The sequence below is a fragment of the Rana temporaria genome, chromosome 2 (assembly GCF_905171775.1).
Source record: "Rana temporaria chromosome 2, aRanTem1.1, whole genome shotgun sequence".
NCBI classification, from domain to species: domain Eukaryota; kingdom Metazoa; phylum Chordata; class Amphibia; order Anura; family Ranidae; genus Rana; species Rana temporaria.
The window spans coordinates 504,798,419-504,811,930 of NC_053490.1; the positions used below are offsets into that span (position 1 = coordinate 504,798,419).

Genomic DNA, 13,512 nt, shown 5'->3' on the forward strand with positions numbered 1-13,512 from the left:
GGGCGCACAGGCAGCACGAACACGGGAGGACGTCTTATGATGGCCTTCCAGCAAAATGTGGCCGTGCTGTAGCTGTCATTCGGTAGATGCAGTATCGGTCCTATGCTGCATCTGTCCCTCGCCGGCTCGAAGACTAAGAGCTGAGCGATCTAACACCCCCGATCATCGCTTGGTTCTCAGAGCTCCCTGAGCAGAGAGCTGGCGACTGTCAGTCAATGGCTCTTTGCTTTGCCCCCCAACAGTGCTCACTGGAGCGCTGGGCTGTGGAGGGGGCGGGAGCGGCTGGCTCAGGCTCTCAGTGGCTTGCAAAGAGGCTGAGCCCAATGCCAGTCTGGGCATGTGGGCAGAAACTAGACCATATGGTCGCAATCTTACTGGAGCCTGGACCAAGTCTGTGACGTCAGCCGGCTGCGGGCTTCAGCTCGCTGTCTGCTGAAAACGGGTTACAGGTGTGCAGAACTGTACTTAATTTTTTGGGGAATTTTTAATAAAAATCACCCACACCACCTGCACTGTGTAAGAGTGGAAGTGCCGCTATCTTTATTTTCAACCGGCAAATCCTGTTTAAATCGTGAACAGTTGTGATTGGGTGCACAGGCAGCACGAACACGGGAGGATGTCTTATGATGGCCTTCCGGCAAAATGTGGCCGTGCTGTAGCCGTCATTCGGCTATAGCACGGCGGTGGAGGGGTTAAAACTTTACATTATCATTTGAAAATCTAGTTTTTCCACTAAAATCAGACTTACAATTTATCCCTTTCCACCTCTTATTAGGCTGGCCATACACTATACAATTTTCCTTTAGATTTACCAAAACCATATAATATGAGGTCAATCCCAAACACTTTCAATTTGTATGCAATCAGGCAGGCCCTTGCACTACATAGTTGAAGGTAAATCTAAATGAGATTAAATAAGAAAACTGTATAATGTATGGGCAGCTTTAGGCATTGGTGATATCAACAGTCCTGGCAGCTTCTGAACCCGAACTGTGAGATTACCCAAGATCATGGGAAATGATGGAAATCAGTATGCTGATGTTGCACGCGCGTAAAGCTCATGTTGCTATGGCGACATGCATAGGTGTGCGCAGCCTTTGGCATTAGGATGTGCACCCCAAAGCTCAAACCCACTCTACCAATCACTCATTCAGAACTCATGTTCATTCAGAAAGGGAAGTGGCCGGTAAATGGCATATTTACTGGCTCCTTCCCACACTCATCCTAAAACATCCACAGCAACAACCAGTGGGAAAAGGAGGGAAGCTGGCAGTGCTGTGGGGGGAAGGAGGGGGAGCCAGGGCAGTAGGGGGTGTGCCGCACAGTGTTAATAGTGTGTGCCTGGGCACACCTGGCACACCCTGTGCGCAAGCCTATGGCGAAATGTTAACTACATGCAAGAACTCCAGATCTTAAAGCGGCGTTCTGCCCCCAATTTTTTTTTTTAAGTCAGCAGCTACAAATACTGCAGCTGCTGACTTTTAAAATATGGACACTTACCTGTCCAGGGCGCCCGCAAAGTCAGCACCTAAAGCCGATCTGTCCGTTGGCTCTTGGGTGCTGCACCATCTTCGGTAAGGGAATCAGGAAGTGAAGCCATGCAGATTCACTTCCTGGTTTCCTACTGCGCATGCGCGAGTCACGCTGCGCAATCTGAATGGTCAGAAGACAGCAGGGGGGACAGAGGAGGGGCCGGATATGGCACAGATATCTGTGGATACTGTGGCCATCTATTCCCGGAAGTGGGAGCAAATACCTGCGTTATACAGGAATCTGTTCCCCCTTGAAAGGTGCCAAATGTGGGGGGGGGGGAGAATTACGAAAAGCGGAAGTTTCATTTTAGGGTGGAACTCCGCTTTAAGCCTGTGCTGGTCCACGTGTCACTGGTAGGTTGGCTTCAAAAATCAGGGTCACAAAGCCATCCACCGATACAGGAATCAATATGGTGGTCGTCTTTAGCATGGAGTTGGACAAAGAAGTGGAATCTGAAAATTGCAACTATAGGGCGAGAAACGTTGATGATTTTTGTAATGTAGTTCAAAGATGCTTATTGATGCTGAAACAAGTGTGGAGGGGTTAACTTTAACTTACCTAAAAAATATTAAAGCGTTCTGGAAAAACACAGCCAGTCCGGGGTAGACATTAATATCTAGAGAATAAATCAGAGAATAAAAAAGATGTTAAAAAGGGACACTAAAGGTTCCCGTTTAAAAATAAAATAACAAGCATGTCATACTTACCTCCACTGTGCAGCTTGTTTTGCACAGAGTGGCCCCGATCCTGGTCTTCTGGGGGCTCCTCCGCGCAAGAACTAACCCCCTTAATGGGATCTCTCTCCCATGGGAATTAGTTCTTGCGGGCGCCCTCCCGTGACACAGCCGGCAGCGCTGCGTAATTGGATGTGATTGACAGCAGCGCAAGCCAATGGCTGCGCTGCTATCAATCCATCCAATCTATTATTATTATATTATTATACAGAATTTTTATAGCACCAACAGTTTGCGCAGCGCTTTACAACATCAGGGAAGACAGTACAGTTACAATACAATTCAATACAGGAAGGATCAGAGGGCCCTACTCGTTAGAGCTTACAGTCTAGAAGCCAATTAACCACTTAACCCCCGGACCATATTGCTGGTCAAAGACCAGAGCACTTTTTGCGATTCGGCACTGCGTCGCTTTAACTGACAATTGCGCGGTCGTGCGACGTGGCTCCCAAACAAAATTGGCGTCCTTTTTTCCCACAAATAGAGCTTTCTTTTGGTGGTATTTGATCACCTCTGCGGTTTTTAGTTTTTGCGCTATAAACAAAAATAGAGCGACAATTTTGAAAAAAAATAATACTTTTTGCTATAATAAATATCCCCCAAAAATATATAAAAAAACGTTTTTTTTCCTCAGTTTAGACCAATACGTATTCTTCTACATATTTTTCGTAAAAAAAAAAATCGCAATAAGCGTTTATTGATTGGTTTGCGCAAAAGTTATAGCCTTTACAAAATAGGGGATAGTTTTATGGCATTTTTATTAATATTTTTTTTTTACTAGTAATGGCGGTCGATCAGCGATTTTTTTTCGGTACTGCGACATTATGGCGAACACTTCGGACACTTTTGACACCATTGGCATTTTATAGCAATCAGTGCTATAAAAATGCATTGGATTATTATAAAAATGCCACTGGCAGTGAAGGGGTTAACACTAGGGGGCAGGGAAGGGGTTAAGTTTGTTCCCTGAGTGTGTTTTAACTGTAGGGGGGGGGGGTGGCCTCACTAGGGGAAATGACTGATCTTCTGTTCATACATTGTATGAACGGAAGATCAGCATTTCTCTCCCTGACAGGACCGGGAGCTGTGTGTTTACACACACAGCTCCCGGTCCCCGCTCTGTAACGAGCGATCGTGTGTGCCCCGGCGGTGATCGCGCTCCCAGGTGGCCTGCGCGAGAGCCGACGTATAGCTACGGGCTCTCGCGCAGGTGAGCCGACCTGCCGCCGTAAAATGACGGCGGCTGGTCGGCAAGTAGTTAACGGTCAGACTGAGTGAAGAAGAGGACGTCGGGGGCGAGCGCAGCAGATGAACTGGGCTCAGGTAAGTAAAATGGGGGGGATGGGGGCCCGTCATTGCCAGTTTGCTTTCACCTTAATGCATAGGATGCATAAAAGGGGTTGTAAAGGTACAATTTTATTTTCCTAAATATCTTCCTTTACCTTAGTGCAGTCCTCCTTCACTTACCTCATCCTTCCATTTTGCTTTTATATGTCCTTATTTCTTCTGAGAAATCCTCACTTCCTGTTCTTCTGTCTGTAACTCCACACAGTAATGCAAGGCTTTCTCCTTGGTGTGGAGTGTCGAGCACGACACTCCACACCAAAGAGAAAGCCTTGCATTACTGTGTGGAGTTACAGACAGAAGAACAGGAAGTGAGGATTTCTCAGAAGAAATAATGACATTTAAAAGCAAAATGGAAGGATGAGGTAAGTGAAAGAGGACTGCACTAAGGAAAAGGAAGCTATTTAGGAAAAAATTGTACCTTTACAACCCCTTTAACCATTCACAGGGGAAAAAAATGGAATGCAACATAAATCTGGATTAAAGACCATATACAGAGTACATGTTATATATTTCTATAGAGTGTAAGCCAATTGTAAATATTCTCTATGAATACAGCTGACTATCAGCGCAAAGTCCACAATGAACTCAGCCTCACCCAGAAACATACATTGATTATAAAATTCCTTCTCTCAGGTGAAAGTAAACCTGACCCGAGATTCACAGATGAGTCACAGAATATGGTTGAAATATTAATCTATCCTGTAATTCTGCAGACAACAGATTACTAAACAGAGTACATAAATACAATATAAGAAATAGCTTTAGAAAAACAAGTGGACAAGAAAACACAATTGATGGGACTGGCCAACAGGTATAGTTTCCTGAAAGAGATCTACAAATTGGAAAATGCGGGTGTTCACTATTGTGACCCAGAGTGCGACTTTGACTGCAGCTTTATTCCAACTTTACATCTTTTAGATCGGGGTTGCATCAAAACGTTGCATCAGAGTAGTGCAGGCTCCTTTTTAACCACTTAAGACCCGGACCTTTAGGCAGGTAAAGGACCTGGCCAGTTTTTGCGATTCGGCACTGCATCGCTTTAACTGACAACAGCACAGTCATGCGACGTGGCTACCAAACAAAATTGGCGTCCTTTTTTTCCCACAAATAGAGCTTTCCTTTGGTAGTATTTGATCACCTCTGCGGTTTTTATTTTTTGCGCTATAAACAAAAATAGAGCGTAAATTTTGAAAAAAAAATAATATTTTTTACTTTTTGCTATAATAAATATCCCCTAAAAACATATAAAAAAAATGTTTTCCTCGGTTTAGGCCGATACGTATTCTTCTACCTATTTTTGGTAAAAAAAAAAAAACGCAATAAGTGTTTATCGATTGGTTTGCGCAAAATTTATAGCGTTTACAAAATAGGGGATAGTTTTATTGAATTTTTAATAATTTTTTTTTTTTTACTACTAATGGCGGCGATCAGCGATTTTTTTCATGACTGCGACATTATGGCGGACACATCGGACAATTTTGACACATTTTTGGGGCCATTGTCATTTTCACAGCAAAAAATGCAATAAAAATGCACTGATTACTGTGAAAATGACAATTGCAAATTGGGAGTTAACCACAAGGGGGCGCTGAAGGGGTTAAGTGTGACCTCATCTGTGTTTCTAACTGTAGGGGGGTGTGGCTGTAGGTGTGACGTCATTGACTGTGGTACCCTATATTAGGGAACACACGATCAATGACGGCGCCACAGTGAAGAACGGGGAAACTGTGTTTACACACAGCTCTCCACGTTCTTCAGCTCCGGGAACCGATCGCAGGACTCCAGCGATGATCGGGTCCGCGGCCGCAGTCACAGAGCTTAGGACGGTGCCCGCGACCCGCGGCGGGGTAATTAAAGAGGACGTACCTGTACGTGCTTGTGCCCAGCCGTACCATTCTGCGACGTATATGTTCAGGAGGCGGTCCTTAAGTGGTTAAGGTCGCTGATTTTCAGAGTCGCACAGATGAGAAAATCAGTGGGCTGTGTCTTGTCATGATACGTTACGTGTCCAAGGTCGCATTAAAAGTCGCACTAGCGGAAATGGTGCCTAAAAGGTTATTTTACATCCAGCTTTTCAAGTCTGCACCCTACAGTGTGATGTGAATCTCACGTCATACTGTGTGGTATAGTTTGATGTTCTCTTTTGGTGGCATGGTCACCACAATGTCAGTTTAGGTTTTGGTCTGTGTATGTATTAAACTGGGGATCGACCGGCATTGTTTTTCCGGGTACCAATACAATATCGATATTTCAGCCACCTCTTGGGCCAATAGCCGATATTGTGTGCCAATATTCTGTACATTAAAAAAAAAAAAAAATGTACACATTTTTTATTATCACTGATATTGCTGTCACAAGGAATGTAAACAGCACTTGTGACAGTAATAGGCAGTGACAGGTACTCTTTATGGAGGGATCGGAGGTCTATAAGACCCCAAATCCCTCCTCTGCACTTCGTCAAGATTGACGTTTTTGAATATTTTTTAAAACTGGCGCCTTTAAGATGCCAGTAAACCGGGAACTGATGTTATGACATCAGCTACAGTTCATTGAGGGAACCATGAATACCAACATGTACTGTGACATACTGAAGCAGAGCATGATCCCCTCCCTTCGGAAACTGGGCCACAGGGCAGTATTCCAACATGATAACAACCCCAAACACACCTCCAAGATGACCACTGCCTTGCTAAAGTAGCTGAGGGTAAAGGTGATGGATTGGCCAAGCATGTCTCCAGACCTAAACCCTGTTGAGCATCTGTGGGGAATCCTCAAAACGGAAGGTGGAGGAGCGCAAGGTCTCTACCATCCACCAGCTCTGTGATGTCATCATGGAGGAGTGGAAGAGGACTCCAGTGCCAACCTGTGAAGCTCTGGTGAACTTCATGCCCAAGAGGGTTAAGGCAGTGCTGGAAAATAATGTAGGCCACACAAAATAGTGACACTTTGGCCCCAATTTGGACATTTTGCCTTAAGGGCGTACTCACTTTATTGCCAACGGTTTAGACATTAATGGCTGTGTGTTGAGGGGGACAGCAAATTTACACTGTTATACAAGCTGTACACTCACTACACAACATTGTAGCAAAGTGTCAATTCTTCATTGTTGTCACATGAAAAGATAGAATAAAATATTTACAAAAATGTGAGGGGTGTACTTACTTTTGTGAGATACTGTAAATCAGGGCCATAAATATTGGGACATCAACACAATTCTAATCTTTTTGGTTCTATACATCACCACAATGGATTTGAAATGAATTGAAGATGTGCTTTTACTGCAGACCTTCTGCTTTAATTTGAGGGTATTTACATCCAAATCAGGTGAACGGTGTAGGAATTACAACAGTTTGTATATGTGCCTCTCACTTTTTAAGGGACCAAAAGTAATGGGACAGATTAACAATCATAAATCAAACTTTCACTTTTTAATACTTGGCTGCAAATCATTTGTAGTCAATTACAGCCTGAAGTCTGGAAACGCATAGACATCACCAGATGCTGGGTTTCATCCCTGGTGATGCTCTGCCAGGCCAGGCCAAGTTCCTGCTTGTTCTTGGGGCATTTTCCCTTCAGTTTTGTCTTCAGTCAGTGAAATGCATGCTCCATCGGATTCAGGTCACGTGACTGATTTGGCCATAACATTCCACTTCTTTCTCTTAAAAAACTCTTTGGTTGCTTTTGCAGTATGCTTCGGGTTATTGTCCATCTGCACCGTGAAGCGCCGTCCAATGAGTTCTGAAGCATTTGGCTGAATATGAGCCGATAATAATATTGCCCGAAACACTTCAGAATTCATCCTGCTGCTTTTGTCAGCAGTCACATCATCAATGAATACAAGAGAACCAGTTCCATTGGCAGCCATACATGCCTACGCCATGACACTACCACCACCATGCTTCACTGATGAGGTGGTATGCTTTGGATCATGAGCAGTTCCTTTCCTTCTCCATACTCTTCTCTTCCCATCACTCTGGTACAAGTTGATCTCGGTTTCATCTGTCCATAGGATGTTGTTCCAGAACCGTGAAGACTTTTTTAGATGTTGTTTGGCAAACTCTAATCTGGCCTTCCTGTTTTTGAGGCTCACCAATGGTTTACATCTTGTGGTGAACACTCTGGCCCGGATTTAGATAGAATAGCGTAACTATATGCGGGCGTAGCGTATCTCATATACGCTATGCCGCCGTAACTTTGAGAGGAGAGTACTGTATTCAGAAAGAACTTGCGCCCGAAGTTACGGCAGCGTAGCGTGTATGGGCCGGCGTAAGCCCGCGTAATTCAAAGTAGGCTGGTAGGGGGCGTGTTGTATGGAAACGAATCATGACCCCACGTAAATGACTCGCTTAACGAACGGCGCATGCTCAGTATCACGTCAAATTTTCTCCCAAAGTTACGCCGGCTCAATGTTTAGTCGACGCCCATCCCCATTCACGGACGACTTACGCAAACAACGTAAAATACGACGCTGTTCCGACGTTTCCGATGTCCATACCTTAATATGACTTACCCCCTGCTTTATGAGGGGTAAAGTTACGCTGGACCGACGCCTTACGTAAATGGCGTAGCTAAATCCGACAGGTGCAAGTACGTTTCTGAATCGGCGTATCTACCTCATTTACACATTCAACGCGGAAATATTCCGAAGCGCCCCTAGCGGCCAGCGTAAATATGCACCCAAGATACGACAGCGTAAGAGACTTACGTCAGTCGTATCTTAGACAAATTCTGGTGTATCTGATTCTTTGAATCAGGCGCGGAGATACGACACCTCACATTCAGACTTACGACGGCGTATCTGGAGATACGCCGTCGTAAATCCTTTCTAAATCCGGGCCTCTGTATTCACTCTGGTGAAGTCTTCTCTTGATTGTTGACTTTGACACACATACACCTACCTCCTGGAGAGTGTTCTTGATCTGGCCAACTGTTGTGAAGTGTGTTTTCTTCACCAGGGAAATAATTATTCGGTCATCCACCACAGTTGTTTTCCGTGGTCTTCCGGGTCTTTTGGTGTTGCCGACCTCACCGGTGCGTTCTTTCTTTTTAAGGATGTTCCAAACAGTTGATTTGGCCACACCTAATGTTTTTGCCATCTCTCTGATAGGTTTGTTTTGTTTTTTCAGCCCAATGATGGCTTTCTTCACTGATAGTGACGGCTCTTTGGATCTCATATTGAGAGTTGACAGCAACAGATTCCAAATGCAAATAGCACACTTGAAATGAACTCTGGACCTTTTATCTGCTCCTTGTAAATGGGATAATGAGGGAATAACACACACCTGACCATAGAACAGCTGAGCAGCCAATTGTCCCATTACTTTTGGTCCTTAAAAAGTGGGAGGCACATATACAAACTGTTGTAATTCCTACACCGTTCACCTGATTTGGATGTACATACCCTCAAATTAAAGCTGAAAGTCTACAGTTAAAGCACAGTTGAGTTGTTTGTTTCATTTCAAATCCATTGTGGTGATGTATAGAGCCAAAAAGATTAGAATTGTGTTGATGTCCCATTATTTATGTACCTGACTGTACACACACGTATAAAGTATATCAATACTTTGTACTGTATCCAAATGTATTTTAAGACAACTTAAACTTCACACCGCGATTTGTCATGAGATTTCACAGTTCAAAATCACATGACAAGTTGCACCCCAAATCGTTTTGACGCATGTCGCAGCAGAGTGACTTTGAGAAAGGCTCCTGCACTACCTCTTTGCAATTTTATTGCGACTTGCAGTGAGTTCTGCTAAATTAAGTCACCGATCCAAAGCACACTGATCTGCAGCTTTGAAATCACGCTAAAGTAGCGCGATTTCAAAGCCGCACTGGTGGGAGCCATGGCTAAAAGAAATTGCTCAGAGTCCTTACTAAAATAAAAAGACACATAAGTTCACTTTGGTATAAGACAGATAACCTTCTCTTGCACCCTTTGTTGAAGAATTTTCAGATATTAAAATATATGAAGGGGTATACAAAAGGAAACTTCTATGTCTTTGTATTGGCAGAAGGACTATTTCTTTTACGTGATGTTTAAAGTCTTGTGGGCCAGATCCACGTACCTCGGCGCTTCTTTACGGCCGGCGTAGCGTATCTCTGATACACTACGCTGCCGTAACTTACAGCGTATTTTCTGTATCCTGAAAGAATTTGCGCCGTAAGTTACGGCGGCGCAGTGTAACTTTGGCGGCGTAAGGGCAGGCAATTCAAATGTATGAGATGGGGGCGTGTTTTATGTTAATACGTCTTGACCTGACGTAAATGATGTTTTTTTTGAACGGCGCATGCGCCGTCCGTGGGGGTATCCCAGTGCGCATGCTCGAAATTAACCCGAAACAAGCCAATGCTTACGACGTGAACGTCATTCTACGCAAAGCCCTATTCGCGAACGACTTATGCAAACGACGTAAAATTTTCAAATTTCGACACAGGAACGACGGTCATACTTAACATAGGACACGCCTCATATAGCAGGGGTAACTATACGCCGAAAAAAGCCTTACGGAAACAACGTAAAAAAATGCGCCGGCCGGACGTACGTTTGTGGATTCGCGTATCTAGCTAATTTGCATACTCGACGCAGAAATCGACGGAAACGCCACCTAGCGGCCAGCATAAAAATGCACCTTAGATCCGACGGCGTACTAAGACGTACGCCAGTCGGATCTAGCACAGCTTTAGGCGTATCTTGTTTTGTGGATACAAAACAAAGATACGCCGGAGCAAAATAGAAGATACGCGGTGTATCAATAGATACGCCAGCGTAACTTCTTTGAGGATCTGGCCCTTGTGTGTCAATATATTTTCACATAGTAAAATAAAATTTCATGGATTTCTATATCCTTTCGGCTTAATCTACTGGTTATACTACATTTCTATGTCATGCATGTAAAAGGTATACAAATTCCCCACCAAAAATGACTGTAGCTTTCATTATGTGCCCGGCTCTGACAGATGACAGCTGCAGTCTTACGGGTTGCTATACCCAACAATGGGAAAGGGGGACTCACTCTGTGTAACATAGGCACCAAAAAGGATCCACATGGAGGCGATAAGTGACCCAAACATCATCATGAAGCCGATGAATAGCCAGATCCGAGCTCCTGTGAGACAGAGATCACAGCATTACACACATTTTAAGAATACATTACCCCAACATTTCATAATCCTGATATATGCCTGTTGTACTTGTGTTAAAAAGTATCCTATTCTGGAGGAGGTTTGACTGCGACCTTCGGGGCGCCCCTTCCTCCGAGGGCCAGCAGGGCCATCCTGTAGTCAACCAAGCATTTTAGTTATACCGGCCTGTCTAGGCTTGCTTTTGGGTTTACCTGACTGGGCCCTTATTCGTATTGGTCAATAAGTTTGCCCATTGGGCTGTCTTTATTTCCTTAAAGGAGTTGTATATATAAAAAAAAATGTATGCTGAAATGACTGTTTACAGGGTATAGAGACATAATAGTTAACAGATTCCTTTTAAAAACGATTAAAATAGATAAAAATCAATCATATAATGAACCTGCAGTTTCTAGTTTCGTTTTTGCATGATGTTTCCTGCTTCTCTGCTGTACAGAGCCACAGAGCCAATACAGGGCAGTGATGGTTTGGAAAACAAAACTGATTGGTGCTGAGGGGTTTTAGACACACAGTAATCACACCTCTAGAGAAGAGAAGGGATCACCGCTCCAGGTGGGTCACTATGTAGAGATGGACTGACTCAGGATACCGTGGGTGCTGGCAATGCACTGACCATGCATAAGATACGAAGAAAGAGGAACAAAGGAACAGGTAGATAGCCAACGCGTTTCGCACTGAGCTAGTGCTTAATCATGGCCATGATTAAGCACTAGCTCAGTGCAAAACGCGTCGGCTATCTACCTGTTCCTTTGTTGCACCTGTGAAGTGATGTACTTGCTGTGTTTTTTTGAATAAAAGACAACCGTTTGGTCATTGGAGTGCGGCTATCCATCCTCTTTCTTCGTATCTTAGTAATCACACCTCCTTGATTAGTGACCACAGAGAGAAAGCTCCCAATACTGTGGTTATCAGGAAACAGACAACCAGGAAGTGTGGAGATCAGAGAAGAATTACAGCAACTTGAGAGCAAAAACGAACAATGAGGACATGAAAACAGCACTGCATTAAGGTAAAGGAAGCGATTGAGATAAAAAAAAAATTCCTTTACAAACCCTTTAACGTGATTGATAGCCAAGTTGTCTTATATGCTATACACTTGCATTTTGTACATGTCTACCTGTATACGTTTCTACCACTTTGCATCCATGGATATGTTCATGATGGCATATTATTTTGTCCTAAATAAAGATATTATATACCGTACATACTCGAGTATAAGCCGACACGAATATAAGCCGAGGCACCTAATTTTACCACAAAAAAAATGGGAAAACTTATTGACTCGAGTATAAGCCTAGGGTGTCCATCTACATGTCTCACTGTGCCTCACTGTGCCCATGCCTCACTGTGTCCATGCCTCACTGTGCCCATGCCTAGACTGACGTTTAACATGGGAGTCTATGTAAGGGGTGCCTGGCTTTGAAAAATCGGTGCTCCTCAGCCGTAGGTCCCCCGGACAACAAACTTTGCACGCTGTAGAGAAAAAGTGGGGCTACATGTGTGCCAAGTTTGGGGTCCAGGGGACCTACAGCCGGCCGGTACCAGGTCCCCAAAGTCCGGGAGATCAGGCGCAAAAAGGTGACTTGAGTATAAGCCGAGGGGGGCATTTTCAGCACAAAAAAATGTGCTGAAAAACTCGGCTTATACTTGAGTATATACGGTGTATGTATATATATATATATATATATATATATATATATATATATATATATAAAGTATCCTGTTTCTTTCTATTGCTTCCTTTGTGTGAAATACCTGGTGATCCTGCCAGTCCCTCTGATTTCCTATTTCAAACTGACCATGCTAAGCATGACAGCACATTCATCCAAGCGTGGTCAGTTTTATGGCTGCGCTGGGAGCACAGCCTGCCTATCATTCCCTTTCTGAGCTGAGAACAGAGATTATGTAATCACTTATAAAAAAAAAAAAAGCATTTTTAAAGCGGGGGTTCACCCTAAAAAAAAAAATTCTAACATTACATTAAGCTCCATTCTGACATTGACTGTACGCTGATCTTTTTTTTTTTTTTGCCGTACATACCGTTCTATCTTTATTTTCCCCCCTGGCTTCCGGGTAGTGAATCCCGCGGGAGTGGGCGTTCCTATGCACAGGCAAATTGATTGACGTATGACATAAGCTTCCCCCCGGCGCATACGGGCGCGTCACGAGTTGCCGAAAGAAGCCGAACGTCGGTGCGCAGGCGCTGTATAGCGCCGTATAGAGCCGACTCGCAGTCCGGCTTCTTTTGGCAACTCGTGACGCGGCCGTATGCGCCGGGGGGAAGCTTATGTCATACGTCAATCAATTTGCCTGTGCATAGGAACGCCCACTCCCGCGGGATTCATACCCGGAAGCCAGGGGGGAAAATAAAGATACAGGGAGTGCAGAATTATTAGGCAAATGAGTATTTTGATCACATCATCCTCTTTATGCATGTTGTCTTACTCCAAGCTGTATAGGCTCGAAAGCCTACAACCAATTAAGCATATTAGGTGATGTGCATCTCTGTAATGAGAAGGTGTGTGGTCTAATGACATCAACACCCTATATCAGGTGTGCATAATTATTAGGCAACTTCCTTTCCTTTGGCAAAATGGGTCAAAAGAAGGACTTGACAGGCTCAGAAAAGTCAGAAATAGTGAGATATCTTGCAGAGGGATGCAGCACTCTTAAAATTGCAAAGCTTCTGAAGCGTGATCATCGAACAATCAAGCGTTTCATTCAAAATAGTCAACAGGGTCGCAAGAAGCGTGTG

The 13,512-nt window shown here is 44.0% G+C and overlaps 1 protein-coding gene across 2 annotated transcripts in view; it reads right to left on the minus strand.

The window, feature by feature from the left end:
• TMEM50B (transmembrane protein 50B) overlaps positions 1-13,512 on the minus strand; it is a 49,521-nt gene that overhangs the window by 5,276 nt on the left and 30,733 nt on the right. For both annotated transcript variants that reach the window (XM_040338904.1, XM_040338903.1), the window contains exons 5-6: positions 10,631-10,723; positions 2,092-2,149 (exon numbers count right to left, since the gene is read on the minus strand). In XM_040338904.1, the coding sequence (XP_040194838.1) occupies positions 2,092-2,149; positions 10,631-10,723 (151 nt within the window). The remainder of the gene's footprint in view (positions 1-2,091; positions 2,150-10,630; positions 10,724-13,512) is intronic.